Genomic DNA, 12,906 nt, shown 5'->3' with positions numbered 1-12,906 from the left:
GTTTTCTTTCATTGACATCCCAAGACTGGAGGAACTCCTTTAAGCCAGTCGTGATATTTTCTCCCGTGTGTTCCTCAGGAAAGTAGCTGGTCTCAAGGTTTGAGCTGTGCAGCTCCCAGTTGCTGTTAATATGGTGCACAGTTAGACTGAGGTAAGGCTACGTCCTACTTGACCATAAATCCGTGGTCGAAGCAAAAAGAATCCGCAGTTGACAGTAACGCTTGTACTTTTTCACGGTATTCTTCATAGACCTCTGGGAGAGAAGTCTTTCAAAAATATTTCCTTTTCAGGAGGGCGTACCTTAGTTCTAGCTTATAAACAAGTTGAATGAAGCCTTCCTTCTCCACCGTTTGGATTGGCATCATATCTTTCTCCAAACAAATGGTAACAGCTCGAGTAATATCTTTCCAGCGTTTGCTTTTTCTGTCTGAAACTAAGGCTACGTTCACACTGCAGGCCTTGATGCTCAATTCCGATTTTTGTGAAATCAGATTTTTTTGCGTGTCCGTTCACATTTCCAAATATATGCGACTTGTATGTGATCTACTGTGTTAACTGCATTCATACGCCTAAGTGTCCCGCATGCGCAGTAGAGGACGCGATGACGTCATACGTAGCAAGCATGCTGATTGTTTACGGAAGTAAAAATGGGTCTTAATGCTGCAGCGTATTTTGCGTTCTTTACGTTATTCTCCAACCGGAGCCAGCACATTACCAACGCAATCTTTTTAAGAAGATCATAAAAGGAAGATGGCCAAATTTTAGTGATGTGAGCGGATTTACTGATATGGACTTCATTCATAATTTTCGAATGACAAAGGCAACCTTTATGTGCGTCTGAACGGCTCTCTTTAGCGCTTTCGCGTAAAAACACACATCTTCGGCGGCCATAGCAGTGAGTAAACGCGTTGCCGTGGGGCTGTATTGACTTGCAACAGGTGCTTGTTACCGCACAATAGCCAACCTTTTTTTTTTGTTTTTTTTTTTTAGCCAACCTCTTTGGCATAGCCAGGTCCACCGTTGGTGACATTTGTCAAGTATCGATGACGTACAGGTCGGATAAATGCGACCTGGCCGTACTTTGAAAAGATCTGATACGTATTGGATTCAGGACCACATATCCAAGCGACCTGGGTCGCATTTGAAAAAATCTGATCTGTGTTGTTCAGACTGTCATGAAAAGATCAGACACAGGTCGCATATGGGCAAAACAATCGGAATTGGGTCACTTCAGGCTGCAGTGTGAACGTAGCCTAAGACAAAATAAGCTAGGTCAGCATGGCATTGCAAAGTCTCTTAGCAGTTGTATTCGGTGTTAGCTCCTGAGCTTTCGGGCTTTAAGACTCTCCTCGCACAGAATCGGGTGCTGGTGCTTGAGATGGTGAAATAAATTAGAGGTAATTCCCCCTTTTGATATTACAGGCTTCTTGCACTCCTTGCATATTATTGTAGTCTGTTCTATGTCTGGTTGTTTGTAGCCAAAATAATTCCACACCACCAAAGTAGCTCCTTTTTTGGGAATTAAATCAGCATTAACGCTACCATCCATGTTTGCCTTCACCTTTACAACTTCAAGCACGTGCTGCACGACCAACGTGGGCGTAATCCGTTACGTGATGGAGTGAAATGCCAATTTTCCCCGGGACCAAAAAACTTACCAGTATTATTGTGAATGATATGGCCAACCCCACCAGAATATTGCCAAATGTTGGCAATATTCTGGGGGTGAAAAAAGGAAACCCTGTAAACCTGTTTATTTTTTACCAAGACATGCCATATTAAAGCGTTTGGTATGAACACACCTTGAGGGGGACATGCCAACACCGAAAAGTTGTTTGTGTAGGCTGCATATTTGGTCTGTCTTTTAAAGCTTTGGTTCTCATTCTCTGTTAGCATGGTGACATCTGTTCTTTTCTCTATTTTTCATTCCACAGTGTTGCTGATTTTAACAGTTGGAAACCATGCCTCATCAGTCTGTTTTGTCATCACTCATCCTAGAAATGCAACTTGGCCCTCATCATCCTCATTAGCAATCAGGATTTTTCCTACAGCTCCAGATAGACACACCCTTGCATAATCTCTAATGCAATTTCTTTGCATTAGTTGCAAAATGATAATCTAGTTTTCTTTTCAATGTATTCAATTTAGTGGCATCCTCTTCACTGAGCTGCAGTGAAGTCATCACATTCTCTGCTTTGTCTCCCATTGTCTAACTAGGTTTTCCTCACTGTTGCTTTAGCCCAGTGACCTTTTACATCCACACAGGGTCATGTATGTCGCATAGCGCTGACACCATCTGATTGTCATAGCTGAAATTAAGACTTTATTGTTACAGTCCGTTATTGTTACATTTTGGTGAGTCTGTGTGAACTGTAGCCTCAGATTCCTGCTCAGGATTGGTGCCTGGTGTAATCATTTGCTGCTGTAGCCCATCTGCTTCAAGGTTCATTGTCTTATACGTTCAGTGATGGGATTCGGCAAACCTTTGTCCTCATACACGAGTTTTCACAAATCCATTTCTTATGTTTAAGGGCAGGTATGAAATGCTCAGATCAGCCAGTCTGGCACCAACAACCACTCTATTGCCCTTTTTCCACCAGCCCTACCTGATTCCGCTCAAGTACTCCACCTTTAATCAACACGTTTTTTTATTCCAACTGGCCTTGAAATTTCTGGAAGAGGGGAAACACCTTTGCTCCCTCTACTCTCAGAGCACAGGGACAGCAGCTCCGCTTTTCCCCTCACTGGTTAAAAAAAATTGGTTTACGGCCACTGATCAAACCACTGTGTTTGTAAAATGAGAGCCTTGTTAAATCCGCAGATCAGATGCATAGAAACACGGTGTCATTTTCCTTTTTTCCCCTTTTTTTTCCCCCAGGCATGGTCTTTAATATAAATTTTTCACTCTTCAGTTTTAGAGCCTGGTCAACCGAGGCACTGGAAAAGGGGCCTAAATTCAAAGTTAATGAAATGACCTATATTGACCTAATGCCTTAAATACATTCAGTTGCTTTCATGTAATTGGCTGACTTGGTAGCTCATAAATGAAGAATGTATCAAATATCTCGTGTTTCAATTCATTCATAGATGGTAGGGGTGGAAAGGTACCAAAAATCTAGGTTCGATGTGTTCCTTAAATGTGAAGTCAATTTGTTACATTTCATTCAAGAGAAACAAACGATATGCTCAATTTCATAAATAAAAATGATGTGCATTGGGCAATTAGAATTTTTCAATCATTATACAACAAAAGAATTTAAATTGTCACTATTGCTTATCAGGGATTATTGAGTAGGAATGTGCTGATAATTTAAAGAATAAAGTTAAAATCTATGGATTTAGTTTGATATCTAGATGGTCCAGTTTGAACTTTACTTGAGTGCCATGTTCATTTTGACACCATATCGTAGTCATATTAGGGCTGTCTTTATACTAAAGTTTTCTAAGTCTAAGAACAGTTTGATAACATCAGGCTGTCAGTAGATTTACTGACGTTCACTTATGCTGTCCAGCTTGTCTACTCCTGCACAGCACCAGACACAGGAGCATTTCTGACCTTTTTTCAGTTACTCCAAAATATTACCGAGTCTGTCCTAAGGTCCTTTCCTGGGTTATTCTGCAAGCACAGCTAGCTTCAGGGCCTGTCAGCGTAATCTTGGTTTTAATCTTTTTCTGAAGTAAACAAAACAACCTTTTGCCTTGTCTGCTAAGGAAGATTGCAAAGGATCCTGCCTGGGTGGTCTTACCTGTTACCAGAATGTTAAACTCCTAACAGCAGCTAAATGCTTGGATTCTCTGCCGGGATTATTCCAGTGTCTCCACTTCAACGAGGGGACACGAGCTGAATCGATCATCTCCACCATTAATGACAAAATCCTCATCACAGTGAGGGGGTGATTTTTATAGAGGCTTCCTTTTTGGTTTGCTGATCTCCAGAAACTAGTTGAACCAGTCTTAGATGTTGTGACTTTGCCTAAACTTTGTTGTTCAGGAGTTTCTGAAGTCTTTTGTGACCGACGAGACATATTGGAGAAAATATTAACACATACTACAGTTATTGAATATTTGAGATTTTATGACGTGAAATCAGGTTATTGCTGCTGTGTGTAAGATGAGGCAACAGGGAAGCTCCTAAGGCTACATGAAGCTGATAGCTTCCAACAACTCCTCTGAGAGCTGAATTGTATGATGCTGCCTGGACATCTGAAAGCAGTATATATCAGGACTACGTACAACAAAAGGCTGGCGTGGGTTGTCCAAAGAGGACTTTGGATATTTACTGAGATCAGCTTTATGCAGCTCAACATAGAGAAGAGCTGCTGGTAACAGCCAGCTGCTTCTCCAATAATATTAACATCGCAGCCAGTCAGTTTCTAGCCTTGCTTGTGTTTCTGCCAGTTGGTGTTGCTCCACACACAGTGCATAATGTTCCCCTCTGTTTTTCATACTTCCTGGTGTCCAACTGTTCCCATCACTCCAGCAGCTTCTTCCTTCAGTCTCTAGGGAGAACCACCACTGGAGACCTTGACCTCTGCTTTGAGCTACAAATGCATGTACCGTTCAACAGCCCTAATTTATGGTTGAACAGGATTTTCTTGGTTATTTTTTTCATGTAAAGGTAAATGTTGTAATTTCTCAACTCAAGTTCTATGTGCTATATTTCTCGGAATAAACTATATACTGCATGTTGAAACCTAAACCTGTTCAAGTTTTTCTTGAAGCATCTAAGTTCTGGAGGGAAAAATCTGTGCTGTTGCACTGAAAGTAGTATAGAGTATTTTAGAGTGTCTTACAGCTCAGTGATGGCCAACTGTCTGTCTTGTTAATATCACATAACAGAAATTCCCTCAGTACAAACTGAGAGTGCAGGTAGCAGACTTGGAGGGAGAAGGGTTGGCTGGATACACTGACGTGATTATCAAGGTGACGGACAGCAACGATCACGCTCCAGCCTTTACAGAACCCTCTGTAAGTAACACACACACACACACACACACACACACACACACACACACACACACACACACACACACACACACACACACACACATGACTGTGTGCTTTTAATCTGCTGTTCATTTATTGTGGGAGGCCATTAGGGGTGGGTATCTTTTCATATTTCAGTGTTGTAGTATGGCTGTCATCTAGAAGCTGTGTACTGAGCTGCAGTGGAGCAAAACCACAATAGTAAAAGGGACAAAGTCATGGAGGTGGCAACATGAAGTGGTCCAAGCTGAGTCCAGTGTGGGATTATTTCTTTACTGTTTGACGACAAGGATGCACAGGATGCGTTCTGCCTGGCGGAACAGGGTCAACTTCTCAACCAAAACTCACTGATGTGCTCAGAAGGCAAGAAATACAGAGAATTGTAACAGAAAAAGACACCAAAAGCATGGTTGATGGTGAGGTCTTTTGTGGGAATTTAGGGTTTTATACATTTTATTTTATTAAACTTATTTTTTTATTCAGTACAAAGTTCCTGTTTTATAAATGTATCCAAGTTTAATAATGTGTGATTTTTGTAGTAACAGTTTATTGTGCCATCTGTATTAAATACTGACTGAACAAATTTGATTTGCCTGTTTTAAAATTCAGCATATTAAAAAAAATTCCATGTTATGGAAAGACACGCTTGTTACAAGAGGAGAAAACTAGGGCTATTAATAAAATGGGTGCTTATCAATTAATCGTTAGTGAATTGATAAGATCCACCAACCTTAGATTATCTCCTAACTTTCATTCCTAGTCCACATAGATGGATAAATTAAACATACAAGGTTTATAAAGAGTAATTTCATCTAATGTATATGTGGCCAGTGAATTATTATTCCTGTTGTTGTGCGGTAAACAACTTTGAGCACATCCTCTATATTGTCTCAGTATGCAGCAACAGTAGAAGAGAATAAAGCGGATGCTGAAGTAGTTCGGATGTCGGTGACAGACGGTGATGAGCCACATTCTCCAGCCTGGAATGCAAAGTTCAAAATCATTGATGGAGATCCTGGAAAACTTTTTACTGTGAAAACATCAGAAACTAATAGACAAGAAGGCATCATTACTACAGCTAAGGTAGGTGGAAAAGCTGTTTTTTTGTTATTATTGTTTGAACCTAGTTTTAAACTTTTTACACAATTGTATTGACTAAAGTTACATTTAGTTTACCTGACTCCGCCAGATAGATTTGCTCCGCATATCCATCTGGAAACCTTCCATTGAAGTAACTTTGGGAAGGGGCGAAAATACTGGTTAGCTGATTGGCCTATGTTGGTGATAGACGGGCCAAATGAACCAATCAGATTCGTCGTCGTTCTGTTACGAGCGACGACGAAAACACAACCACAAGCCAAGCTACTCTTGCTGCTGCAGGTAAAGGCTCGTTAGCTCAGCAAATAAATACTCTGTAATTCCGATAAAACTTGCTCGATAGCCACGCTAACGCTAGTTTCATCGGCTGAAGCCGCCATGTTCTTTAGACTGAACTGACGCGCTTCCCGTTGCGTCACACCTCAACCCGCCTCAAAGCCAACGCTGATTGGACGTTCGTTTGGTGAACGGCTCCAAATTTTCTTTAACGGAGAGTAGCCAGACTGATCTGCGAGTGAAACCTTGAAAGCTCGCGAGATCAGGATGGTCTCACGAGGCTAACATTTAGTAGCAGCCTGATCCATTAATTTCTGATCAGTTAACTTATTATGTTCTTTCTTCCATTGAACCAGGGGCTTGACTTTGAGAAAACCAGTAAGCACACTCTACTGGTGATGGTGGAGAATGAGATTCCTTTTGCTGTTTCGTTGCCCACTTCCACTATTACAGTGGTGGTGACTGTGAAGGACGTCAATGAACCTCCCATCTTTGAACCAGAAACAAACACTGTGTCCAAAAAAGAGGATCTTGCTGAAGGCAGCACAGTGGTGTGGTACACGGCTTCTGATCCAGACACTGCACGCAAACAGAAAGTCATGTAAGCAACCTGGAAATCTTCACACTTAGTCACAACATAAGTTGAATTAATGTTTTTACATTTAGTGCTTGTAAAGCCCAGCCATATAATTTATTACATATATATGTAGATATGTGTATGTATGTATGTATGTTTATATGTGTGGTTTTCCTAATGTTCAGGTACAAAGTGATCCGTGACCAGGCTGGCTGGTTTAATGTTGATGAGAACACTGGTGAGATTAAATTGAGAAGCCAAATGGACAGAGAATCCCTGTTTATCAAGGATGACAAATACACAGCACTTATTGGTGCTTATGATGACGGTAGGTGTTTCAGTTGTCTTGTTCTTCGTTGGTTTTAGAAGAAGTCTTTATACATCACTTTTTAGAGGAATGTGGATTTATATCTTTGGTTTGAGATAAAACTGTTAATCTTGGCCTAAACCGTGCTGTGTATGGGCTCAAGACACGGAGAGCGAAGCCGCTCCCTCTCCATACATTTCCTATGGAACTTGTGCAATGAGGCAACAGTTGCCTGCCCAGCAGTATACCTGGACCACCCGTGAGGTCCGCTCTTAAAATAATGATATTCTGCAGGCTGTTTCCTTGTCTGTGATATAAGATGAGCCCAGTGGTATTTTTCCTTTATATAGTAGACATAAAAGCAATATTTCAGTTAATTCCAGCAAATTTTTGTGTCGGGGACTATTTGAAAATATTGAAAGGCCTCCAATTTCATAACCAATAGAAATTGCTGGGAAACCAGCGATTCAAAAACGCTACCGTCACTGCCGTATCCCGTTTGTTGGGTCTCCACCAAGGTGGCGATGAAAGTCTTTAGCTGCTGTCGTTTCACTCCCCTGTGTCGAGCCCATGAGAAAGTTGTAACCTGTAGCACCTGTGAATTCCTCAACCTTTTCATCAGGAGGAGATTTTGGAGTTCTTCCTAAGATTATTGAAGGTGTCCACATGATTGCTCATGCCTCACTGTTGTATGCTTCCCACCTCTCCAGATCAACTACCAGCCACAGGAACTGGCACTCTGGTCGTTGTGCTTGAGGATGTCAATGACAACGCTCCCATCATTGAGGAACGAGAAATCAAAGTATGTAACCCCCCAATTTATAGTTTAATCCCTTTTATATAAGAGGAAATTTTTAAGTGTGCTGTAACATGATCTGTACCAATGTTTTAAATCCATTTTTTTCCACAGGTGTGCAACAAGAATCCAGATTCTCTGCTGCTCACGGTAACAGACAAAGATGGACCAGGCTTTACTTCTCCATACAGCGTCATTTTGCTTGACTCTGCGAAGGCTGACTGGACTGCTAGGATGAACAACACCAGTACGTACACTAGCAGTGGGTTATATGGACTTACAATAGAAGCAACACAATACTGTGAAATCATTTTTATAGTCTACACTGTTGCAATTATATCAAATGTCTATAGAATTTTCTTTCTAAAATTCTGTAGAGGGTCAGGGGCTTGCAGACAAAACTCTAAACACAAAACCTGCCAATAGAAATACTCAAAATAATTAAAGGAACACTCTTATGGAGTATATCAGATTGTGGAGTTTGCACACATTTTTGAAAAGTTTTAATTGTATATTTTTCTATTGCAGAAACGGGAATTATCCTGACTATGAACAGAGAGCTGGAAAGTAGAGCGTACAACGTTGGCATGAATGTTTTTGACCACCAGGGTCTGTTTCAGGCCAACACAGTCAAAGTTACTGTATGTGACTGCTCTGGAACAGATGTGAAGTGCCTCGGTAAAATTGCAGGTGGCTCCAAACTCCCCGTCATCATGGGAATACTTGGCGGCATCCTGCTGCTACTCAGTGAGTTTGAAATTCTAATGCGTTTTTCGATAAATACAGGTTCACGAAATGAAAGTTATGGTTCAAAGAAAAAAAATGCTACGTTTGTCATTTAGAAGGGACTGAACAAAACATCAAAGTTCAACTGTACAGATGGATTAAATACAACATTTCAAAGTCTGAAATTGTTTTCGTGTCAAATTGGTTCTCGGAGGGTTACGTAATAGTTTATAGAAATACTGTTTTCATGAATTCATCAGGTGATGATGCTGGTGACTTTTATTGATTTGTAATTGATGCTAATACAATGGTATCATACACTTGGTATTATAAGCCATGTTCAGATCTGACATGCGGCCTGAGCTGCTTCTCCCTGTATTAGTTTCTCAGTCTTGAGTAGGGTCAGATCTGTAGATGGTGCCATCTGTCCAGGTTTGACCGGGTCACCCAGGATGGATTTTGTCAGCTAAGGATCAAATGTTTCATTAGATAAAGACTGAAACAAGTAGGATGTATGATCCATTCAGGACTATCCCCTCAAAGCTTCACAGAATTGTTTTGGTCTTGGAAATGAGATGCCATGTAAAGTTAATGTTCTTTCAGTGCTGGTCCTCCTGCTGCTTCTGTTGACAAAGCGAAAGAAGCCAGTGAAGGAACCGTTTTTACTCCAAGATGACTTCAGAGACGACATCTTTTACTATGATGAGGAGGGAGGTGGAGAGGATGATCAGGTAGAGGCTGCTTCTGCTACAGTCGGGACCAATACACTAAAACATTGTGTACATAGAATACATTTTTTACATCTGGCTTTGTGCATTTGAGAATTATACATTTTATATCACATTCAGTGAGCTTTTCTGGGGATTTAATCCAGTGAAAAATAGGACTTAGATTTTTGTGGTCTAAAAGGAGGTCTCTGTGTAGAGAAACAAATGTTACATTTCTCTCCATCAGGACTATGATCTGGGTGTTCTCCACCGTGGTTTGGACAACCGTCCAGAGGTGTTCAGGAATGATGTGGCTCCAGTTTTTTTGCCAGCACCTGTATACAAACCTCGGCCTGCCAACCCAGATGACATCGGAAACTTCATTGATGATGTGAGCTCAGAACAATACAGAATAACTTATTTCTGTGTTGAAAAATTAGCTTGTAAACATACATGGCTCAAAAAAAATTAAAGGAACAGTTCTTAATCAGAGTATCAAGTTGGTTAAACTTTTGTATTGTTGATCTGGTCAGGTCATTAGTAAGGAGGGTTGTTGATCGGTGTTGGCTGATCTGGTGTTAATAAGATTAAAAACAGCTGCACTAAAGCAGCAACAACCCCAAAAATAGGAATGGTTCTGCAGGTGGAGGCCACAGAAATCACATCAGTTTTGCATTAGACCAGGATCGGTGTCACTACTAATACCATGAGGCGATATCTGGAAACTACACAGGTTAGACAGACAGTCCAACTCCACCAGGATACCCCATCTATAAGGGCCATCATTAGAAGCTGTGCTGTGTTTCGCAGCACAGTCTCGGGGGCATGAACAAGATTCCACAAGACAGGCAGTTACTCTAGAAGAGCTGTACAGGGCTGTTAGAGGTCCTTAACCCATCAACAGGACCGAGATCTGCTCCTTTATTCAAGGAGGAACAGGCTCAGTTCTGCCAAAAAAGTGATCTCCAGTAGGCCACATGAGTAAATATCTGACCTAACCCTAACCCTAAGAAACAGACTTTATGCGGGCAGTCTGAGGGACGGTTTCCTGTGCTTACTGCCTCCGGTAGATGAGAGCAGGCTCACTGCTGCAGTGAAAACGATGCTGCCTGCTACAATGTTCAGCATGATCGGTTTGGTGGTGGGTCCGTTTTGGTCTGGGGAGGCATCTCCATGGAGGGATGCATAGACCTATACAAGATAAACGATGGTGCTCTGACTTGGCCTGTTCAGCCAGACTGACTTAAGCTATAAACATGGTACATCATTCTGGAAAGCAGCTGGTAGAGCCCAATTTAAAAGGCGGGGTGAGGCTAACAGGGTCACCGGAAACGGGGTAGAGCCAATTAGATACAGATGTGACTCAAACTCCAAGCAACATGCTCTGTTTTAACTCCTAGTGCAGCCAGTTGTTGAGGTTTTAAAGATATATCGATTTCACTCAGGACATAATAAAGGGCATCATTAAAACATTGTTTGCTGTGATGTGGTTGCCATCTTGACTGTTATAGTTACAGAAAAGCACTGCTGCATTATGGGTAAAGAGTGACGAATCATAAACTCCCCCCTCCTGTGCTGTGATTGGTCTGGTAAGTTTTAGACCCGAGAGTCTGGGTATTCAATACACAGTTCGTCGGTCTGGCTGGAAAAGGCTAATACAGTAGGCTTTTTTACATTTGAGAATGGGTGTTTTCAAAGTGTTCCTTTAATTATTTTGAGTAGTGTATTTTTTTTAAGATGCACTCAATAGTTACTCACACTATTTAGTATATAGAGTTACATTTGTGAAATATCAAACATGTTTTGCTCTTCGTGACCCAGAACCTGAAAGCAGCAGATAGCGACCCAACTGCTCCTCCCTATGACTCCCTGCTGGTGTTTGATTATGAAGGAGGGGGTTCTGAAGCGGGAAGCCTATCATCTCTAAATTCATCAAGCGATGGAGACCAGGATTATGACTGCCTGAACGACTGGGGCCCTCGCTTCAAGAAACTGGCTGACATGTATGGAGGAGATGACGCGCTGTAAATGTACAAAGGCTGGTGAAAATGGCTGCATGCAGTTTAACTGCACTTAAATTCCTCACATCAGTGAGATTTGGCTTGTGGTCTTTACTTCAGTCCCATTGGCAGTTAGGAGCCACTGCAAAGAAGCTAAAGAATACGTTTGTTTTTATGAGTTTTCTCAGTGTCTTTCTGCTGCTTTTTTAGGCAAACAAAAACATTTTTTTTTTAATCCTTTTTGGTTTTTAGTTTACTAGTTATACTGGCCTTAAACATTCAAAGGCTTGCAGTATCGCTGACAAAATCTGTGTGAAAATGGCAACATGTGATTTATCTATTGTGTATTTTTTTTATCTTTGGGGTTTTATATTTTTTTTGCATGGATGAGTAATATTCTAGAAATCATATAAAATGAGTGACTCAGCCACGGGTGACTATGTAACTATGGTCTGTTGTACTGCTTTACTAAATCTCGACGCAATTATTGCTATTGTACTGAACGTGCATTTTTTTATTTTATATGGTCATTACATGTTGTACTTGTGTATGGTGTCTTTGTTTTAGAGAATTAATACTTTGACAACCAAATGTTTTGAACAGTTTTTTTTACTATATTAGAAATCCATGGTAAATGCATGAAAGCAAATAACTTCAATCTTTTAACTACAGCATGGAAATTAAACACTGACCAGTTTTGAAAGAACTTTCCAAAAATATTAAATACTTTTATTTTAATGAAAAGTATACTTTTGTCTGGTTTAGGAAAAAAGGAGTTAAAATATGTAACTTGATTAGCGACTAATTGCGCAATTGAGCGAGTCCATTTTTTTTTTTTTTTCTAAATGGGAATTAGCGACAAACTTGGTACAACCCTGGATGACTTTCTCCTATTGGGATGTTTCTCAAATTATGTTACATTTGCCCGGAGACAGCCCAGGTTTCGTGGAGGTAGCACAAGCGGAGTACAATCTACAATGGCACCAACCATAATACTTATCATTTTGGTAGATGATGGCGTCCCGAAAGGTAAATTTAAACCTGCTTAAATCAAGAAAACCCAGCATAAAACAGCTTAAACGTTGGTTGAAATGTAGAGACCTCAAAATCAGTGGAAAGAAACGAGATCAATTGCAAAGAAACCCAGTGAATTTGTGTAGAATTACAGCTATTGAGAGATATGCATATATTAGGGCTGTCAGTTTTAATGTGTTATTAGCACGTTAACTTTGTTATACCATAATGCTGAAATGTGTGTTGCACGTCAAAACGCACAGTTCCCTTTATTTTTATTTTTTTGGCCCGCAACGCTCTCCGGACTGTTTCTTTAACCCTCTGCGCTTTCCATAGTTCCAACAATGCTAAGTGTGCGGTAGCATAACGGACTCGCACTTACTATTGCCAAGTCCGCTTATTATAAGCGACTTTGCACT

General features: G+C 40.8%; 1 protein-coding gene across 3 annotated transcripts in view; it reads left to right on the top strand.

Moving 5' to 3' along the window:
• Nucleotides 1-12,211, top strand: part of LOC105923476 (B-cadherin-like) — a 28,778-nt gene extending 16,567 nt beyond the window's left edge. For all 3 annotated transcript variants that reach the window (XM_036126629.1, XM_036126630.1, XM_036126628.1), the window contains 10 exons: nt 4,840-4,968; nt 5,881-6,069; nt 6,717-6,961; nt 7,123-7,265; nt 7,955-8,046; nt 8,155-8,287; nt 8,569-8,787; nt 9,370-9,497; nt 9,721-9,864; nt 11,295-12,211. In XM_036126629.1, the coding sequence (XP_035982522.1) occupies nt 4,840-4,968; nt 5,881-6,069; nt 6,717-6,961; nt 7,123-7,265; nt 7,955-8,046; nt 8,155-8,287; nt 8,569-8,787; nt 9,370-9,497; nt 9,721-9,864; nt 11,295-11,501 (1,629 nt within the window). In that variant the 3' untranslated portion in view covers nt 11,502-12,211. The remainder of the gene's footprint in view (nt 1-4,839; nt 4,969-5,880; nt 6,070-6,716; nt 6,962-7,122; nt 7,266-7,954; nt 8,047-8,154; nt 8,288-8,568; nt 8,788-9,369; nt 9,498-9,720; nt 9,865-11,294) is intronic.
• The last annotated feature ends 695 nt before the right edge of the window (nt 12,212-12,906 follow it).

The sequence above is a fragment of the Fundulus heteroclitus genome, chromosome 22 (genome assembly GCF_011125445.2).
Source record: "Fundulus heteroclitus isolate FHET01 chromosome 22, MU-UCD_Fhet_4.1, whole genome shotgun sequence".
Classification (NCBI taxonomy): Eukaryota; Metazoa; Chordata; class Actinopteri; order Cyprinodontiformes; family Fundulidae; genus Fundulus; species Fundulus heteroclitus.
This window is presented reverse-complemented; position numbering and strand designations above follow the sequence as displayed.